Source organism: Castanea sativa, chromosome 12 (genome assembly GCF_040712315.1).
Source record: "Castanea sativa cultivar Marrone di Chiusa Pesio chromosome 12, ASM4071231v1".
Classification (NCBI taxonomy): Eukaryota; Viridiplantae; Streptophyta; class Magnoliopsida; order Fagales; family Fagaceae; genus Castanea; species Castanea sativa.
Genome location: NC_134024.1, coordinates 41,206,720 through 41,213,750, shown reverse-complemented (window position 1 = coordinate 41,213,750; position 7,031 = coordinate 41,206,720). Strand labels below are relative to the sequence as shown.

At 31.5% G+C, this 7,031-nt stretch overlaps 1 protein-coding gene across 1 annotated transcript; it reads right to left on the bottom strand.

Annotated features, from left to right (window-relative positions):
• Positions 1–3,417: 3,417 nt before the first annotated feature.
• Positions 3,418–4,146, bottom strand: LOC142619140 (two-component response regulator 24-like). Its single transcript, XM_075792214.1, has 2 exons — positions 3,859–4,146; positions 3,418–3,588 (listed from the first exon to the last, which is right to left on the bottom strand). Exons 1-2 carry the CDS (start codon positions 4,144–4,146, stop codon positions 3,418–3,420), a joined length of 459 nt encoding a protein of 152 aa, XP_075648329.1.
• Between the last annotated feature and the right edge of the window lie 2,885 nt (positions 4,147–7,031).

Here is a 7,031-nt window from a genome sequence, read left to right as displayed (position 1 = left end):
CTTGAAGTTGCAAAAAAATAGAAAACCAATGTTGATGGATTTTATTTTTCTTTTCTTTTATTTGGAAAGTTTGATGGGTGTTTAAGTATTTTCTCTAATTAATAGGAATGATATATATTGATTTTTTTTTTCTTTGTGGTTATCAGGCTTGGCTCATTATTTTAGTGTATGTGTTCTAAATGGTGCCCTCTCTTCCTCTTATTATTTTTGTTTGTTGTTTTTCTTACATTTAAACCTTACTCTCTTTTTTTTGTATTTTTTTTAGGGTGACATATCAACAATTTGGTTAGATTGCGTAGCAGAAACATTGGATGAATTCGGATGAACAAAATGGTAGTCAATCTATGAAGTAGTTGTTAGAAAACGTTTTTTGTAATATAAATATCCTACCTTATGAAATTTAATATTGTTCTTTTTTGTGCCTTTCATTGCACATTTGATGACTTTGTAAGCAATTGTCATATATGCAAATTTGCTAAAGCACGAATAATACTGGATAACTTATCTATATGCAAATTTTTTTTTTTTAGGGTGGTCAGTCCTTTAACGTTGCTTTCCTATTTTTTTACAACTTCAAACAAAAGAAAATCCATCACCATTGGTTTCCTATTTTTTTGCAACTTCAATCAACAAAAAAAAAAACCATCAACGTTGATTTCCTTTTTTTTTTTGCAACTTCAAGCAAAAAAAAAAAAAAACCATCAACGTTGGTTTCCTTCTTCTTTTTTTGCAACTTCAAGCAAAAAAAAAAAATCTTATTTTTTAGGTATTTTAATAATACTAGCCTCTGAGCACGCGCTCACGTGCGTGCTCAGAAAATTTTCTATTTTTTGGGTAAGGGTTAATTTAGAGCATTTATTATAATTTGGGAGTACTACATTTTCCAATCACAAAAAAAAAAAACCTAGAGGTGTGATGAAAAATTATTTCACTTGCTAACGCATAATACTCATCACACCCCTAGGTTTTTTTTTTGTGATTGGAAAATGTAGTACTCCCAAATTATAATAAATGCTCTAAATTAACTCTTACCCAAAAAATTGAAGGGCCTCTGAGCACGCGCATGAGCACGTGCTCAAAGACTAGTGACTTTAATTTGCCAGCCACGTTTTCCACTTATCCAATTACTAAATTCAATTTTTTTCCCTCTTTCAACAAATTGTAAACTAAATTCAAACTTTTTAAGAGATAAACTTATACAATTATTATTTTTTATTGGCAGAAATTATCACAACAATTGCTAACCATGTTTTCCACTTTCTCAATTACCAAAAAAAAAAAAAAGATTCCCTTTTACTACAGGTTAGAACTTCCAATACACACCAAAAAAAAAAAAAAAACATTGTCACTTTCTAATCTTCATTTGTCTCTTGAATTCTCACAAAGTTGTTAGGTTCTCAGGTTTGTAGATTTAACTCTGTTGGATTTGATTATTCATTTCATGTATCATCAATTGAATTCAACTTAAATTCGTAGTTTTGCTGTTTGATCTCCATAAATTATTTGGTTTTCATTTTCATTGTCTTTTCTTTTGTGAGTTAGTAGGTGTAAAGGAACCTTTTGAAGCAACCCAAGTTTGAGAACAAACAGTAAGACGAGCAGACAAGGTATAGTTTGAATTTGTGTTTTCAAATTTTGTAGCTTTAATGGATTGGTAATTTTCCTATCTATGATTCTATATAGGGTGAAAATGGTTCTTGAAGGGTTTTAATACATAGTTTGTTTTTTTTCCATAAAAATGTACTTTCAAAAAATACTTGTTGGTTAAACATAAATAAGAATGGATTTTTTAAAAGTGAAAATCGAGTGTCAATTTAAACAATTTCTTTAATTTAATAAAATTTTCTGCTATTGTAGAAAAAAAAAATTCAAACAAAAAGTCAGCACTAGGATTCAACAGAATGGTACGTTTACAGATAATTTATAGGACTGAAATAAAAAAATCCCTTCACATATTTTTCAACTATATTCTGTTCCTTTTTTTTTTCATTCAAAACTTCACTAAATTTGTTTCCAATTTTTAATATCTTCTTTACTTTTTTTATTGCATTAAAATACTCTCTTTTTATTTTTTGGAAATTTGGATTTATGCTATTTTTAGGTGACTGAGAACCTTGGAAAATGAATGGAAATTTGAAATATTTATAATTCGTTAATTGTTGAAGATTCTTTTTTCTAGCAACCAAAACGGTATTATTAGTAACTCACTTTTTAATTTATTTACAAGTTGATTTGGTAAATTAAGAAGGGTGATTTGGGATTTGCTCTGCCAAATTCTCAAAGACAATTAAAGACACATCTTCCTCTTCTTTCTTCTGTATTTTGGTTGATGGGGTGGTTGAAAATGGATATAGGTGCTTCGGCAATAATGCACATAACAACTCATTCATCTAAGTAATGAACTTATGCAATTGAATATCAAGGATTCATATAAGTTTTTGTATGTTTTATTTTGTGATTTAATAGTCTTGACATCAAAATAAATGTCCCTAACCTCAGTGAATACAGATTATAATTTTAATGTGATATATGTATATGAATGGTGCTAACATATATTTTTGTTATATATTACTAGCCTCTGAGCAACGTGCATGCTCAGAGGATCTTCTATTTTTTTGAGGAAAAAATTAATAATTTGTATTCATTATAATTTGGAATTACTACATTTTTCAATCACAAAAAACCTAGGAGTGTGATAAGTATTATGCATTACAGGTGAAATAATTTTTCATCACACTTGTAAGTTTTTTGTGATTCAAAAATGTAGTGATTCCAAATTATGATGAATGCAAAATATTAACTTTTTCTCAAAAAAATAGAAAATCCTCTGAGCACGTGCTCAGAGGCTAGTATATTATAAATTTCCCAGTCTTAAGTGGTGAAACTTTTATGTTCAAACTTTGGTCTCCTAACGATGAAATCATGGTTTCATCTCTCAAATGATCAATTAAGAGTGATCGCATATAGGCAATCTAAAGTCCAATGCAATAGAGAATTGGCATTTTTGTATGCAATAACAAAAGGTGTGGCGTTTGTTGTACGTAGTGTGTTCGCTGTGTTTTTATAACTTGAAAATGTGACTTTAAATCAAGTTTTACACAGCATAAAACAAGTTTTTTCCTTACAATAATAATGAGCAGGAAAAGAGCATAAAACAAAAGAGAAACAAATGATACAAGAATTTGCAAGAAGCTTAGAGGACACGGTTTTATTTAAATTTTAAAAGACAAGGATACGGACATATGTCTCCAATTGCCACAAATACTAAAGATGTACTTCAAGCACCTATGGCAAATGACTATATCAGTCCACACAAAGAACATAGAAAAAGATAACGGTATGATATGATATGATATGATATGATAGGAATTAGCATTGTAATAGATCCTCTAGCTATTTTGATGTGCTCTTTCACATCTAGTTGTCGAGCTCCCTTATGATTGGGATCACAATTTCTGGTGACAATGGCTTTTCAATGAAATTGTCCGCTCCAGCAGCAAGAAATTCTTGTTGGTCCCTTTCATCAAAAAATGCAGTGATCCCCAAAATCTTGCTTTGGGCACCCATGGCACGAATCTGCTTAGCAGTCTAACATAATAGATGGAACAGGATATTATTATCTTTTGGCCAAAGTACAATAAATCGAAAGTTAAATTGTACATGAAGACTGAAGTAGCATAAGTGTGTGTATATATATATATATATTGTTTTTTAGAATAACATGGGATGGAGCATTTGAACCTGGACTCCTCAATTGGAAATACCAGAGGTACCAATTGAGTTAAAAAAACTTTTGACGTATCAAAAGATATTTATTATGACAACTAATAAGATGACATAGAAGGATGTAATATATACCTCAGGGCCATTCATGAAAGGCAGAAGCATCTCAATGATAATGAGACTGAAAGTTGCTCCAGAGGCAATTAGCTCCACTGCAGCCTCCCCAGTCTCCACAGCTTCTGTTTCAACACCATATGAACGTAGGAGTGCAGTCTGTATGGCTCGGCATACTCCTCCATTATCCACCACAAGCGCAGTCAGCTTGCTTTTGCAGGAAAAGCGCTGCCCTTCACTCTTGTCATTCCCTTCAGCTGAGCCTCCACTCATGCCCATGGGGGTAACATGATCAACTGCTGCTCCCATTTCTTCTTAAATCCAAATAACAACTTCTGCACAATAAGATGGGAATGAAAATGAGCTAATTTAGACACAATTACATCAAGCAATAGCTCATATAATTAAGTGAAATCAAACTGATATTATCCCCCAAAAAAAAAAAAATGAAACATACATCTCTGTTCCTACACATTTGTTTCTTCCGCAACAAACTCGAGCTTCATTTTATAGGTAAATACTTGCAAAGGCTTCATAGATAAACACAATTATAAATTATAGCTATAAAACTAATAAGAATTCAATTGTAGCTACTCCGTTTAGTAAAGTAGGGCCAAAGCACTTTTTGGCCCAACTGCAAACAGCCATATCTTCTGTCTAGAAATACAAGAACTTTAAGAAATTAAGGAACTCAGGAACAACTATGTAACTGCTCTAATATTGTGAGGATACAATGATAAGAATTCAAATTAGAAAGGGGAAAATTATATTTTTTTTTTAAATCCCACTGCACCGTTTTAGGACAACTCTAGGTAATATTGTGACTTACCACTAGACTCTTGAAAGCTCAATGCTGATGATAATGCAAGTACCTCTAAATCAGCTTATATAGATGAAGCAGCTAACATTTTTCTGTGTACTACCATATCCAGTGGGCATAAAATGTGCAGAAGGTGACAAGAAGAGAGTGCAGAAACCCGAGGTTCGTGGTAACGTAGCTGTTGTAAAAGATGCTTTGCAATCTGATAGCCAGATTTTTTCTTTATGAAGTTAATATCCAAGATTTTAATACATCTGGGCATTTTTATGACACCAGAACAAAATACTAATGATCAACACGTGCCAAACATGCTAATTTTTTTTTCTATTTTTATAAATATGCATACATAAATTAAAAACTTCACCCCATTCAAAATTTCACATTTTTCAGAATTAACAATGAAATTTCTCATTTTCTAGGAACTCATTTTACATGTTTTTAAGGACCAACCGAAGGTTAAGTTTTCATGTAGATATAAGCTGATTTATTTATACAATGGCATACATATAAATAAATGTCTATGGAAAAATGAACTTAAAACATTTTTCTAGCTACCTTACAGTTAATGGTGATATAAAGCATGAGTCTAGCTTTTTGCTTGAGGTCAAAATAAATTTCAGTAAAAGATTTCTTCTCACTAACTTAGCTTGAACTATCATTATGTTGACTGTTAACAAAAGTTTAACCAGTTTTAGTTCATTTTCAGAAACAAATTGAATAACTTCACACAGGAACATAACTTTGATAATTGACTACAAGGGTTCAGACTGCTTTCATATATGGTAAAGCTTAAGACAACTGATTTTAGCACAATTAATATTTCATTTGCAGAAACTTCTGTGAAAAATTAGATAATTGCACGCTTTTTTTGACAACTTTAATTCTTTGAACTAATTTATTATAGCATCAAAATAACATTTCTAATTAAAAATTTTCTAAATGAGTTATATCTATCATTAGTAGTAATAAGAGGGTCTCTCCAGCTTGAACTAAATACACAGACAATACTCAGCAAAAATGGAATACGCATACATTAATTTTTTATGTTACTCTTCTATTAATAAATTAAAGGATTATGTTCATATCCCAAAGTGATGAAAATATTATCAAAGGGAAAAACTTGTTACACACTCGTGTGGATGCACGTGTGTAATAGACACTGTCCATTATCAAAAGAGCGAAAAATTCTTCTACACGCTATAAATTTCCAGTGATATAAAATTCTTCTACATGCTATAAATTCTTCTTGTAAGATTGCTTTCAAAATGAGCTTACCACACTAAAAAGTTCAGTGAAATAACAGAGAAGGTCTAGCGACACACAGTTTGCCAAAACTTTACTATGAATAATGAGTGGTAAAAAAAGAGTGATAGGTCCATGTAAAAGTGATTGTATACTACTCATAAGCAACCACATTAGAGTTGTTACACAAAAGTGTGGTCCTAGAAGAATTGGAAATAATTATATCATCCTGATTGGAATGCAGCTTCTGTTATCCTTTAGAAAAAGCAAAAAATCAAATAAAGAACAGATAAGACTAAGGCCAATGAAGTGTTCTAAAGAAGTATAAAACTCTTTGCTCAAAACTTTCCCCTTAATGAAATCAACGTGGTAAAGGGTTGGAAATATCTGTTCAAGATAGATTATGCAACTCTCTCATGTGATTTAATAATTAGCATGCCTATAATAGCTAACAGAAGAAAAATACATCCTACATCACAGTACATTTACCTTGGTCCATTCCAACAGACTAAAGTATACCTGTAAAAACTATAGGGATTGAAGTTCATAAATCAATGACAAAGCTTTCTTTACGTCCATTCAATCCAATGACAGTCCTTGCAGGTTAAACTCAAATGCATATTGACTAAGCCAGAACCACTACTTCTTGTTAAAGAAAATGATATATATATATATATATATATATATATAAAATCAAACAATGCAAGCAAGGTCTAAGATGCAAGAATTGTCCTGGTGAACTAAGAAACTATCCTTTTCTGGGAGGCTGCAATTGCTATCCTTGGTGCTATATAGCCTACAGATATACTATTCTAACATCTTCATACCACCTAAGATAGCCATTAAGTTGATTGATCAGCAATTTAGCAGATTCCTACCAGAGTGGAAGTGATTACTCATGTACTAAGTAGCTTTCAATTCAATGTGTGACATAGAGTGGGGAGGTTTGGGGCTAAAGAGAGTAGAGGATTTGAACAAGGAAACAATCCTTCTCATATACAGAAGCGTTTTGCACAAGTTGGTTCGATTTGAGTGTGTCATCTCAAAGTGAACCATTTCGATGAAAATCATCTTGAAGTAAACTAATCTAGAGCAGATCATCTCAAAGTAAACTAAATCCAGAGCAGATCAT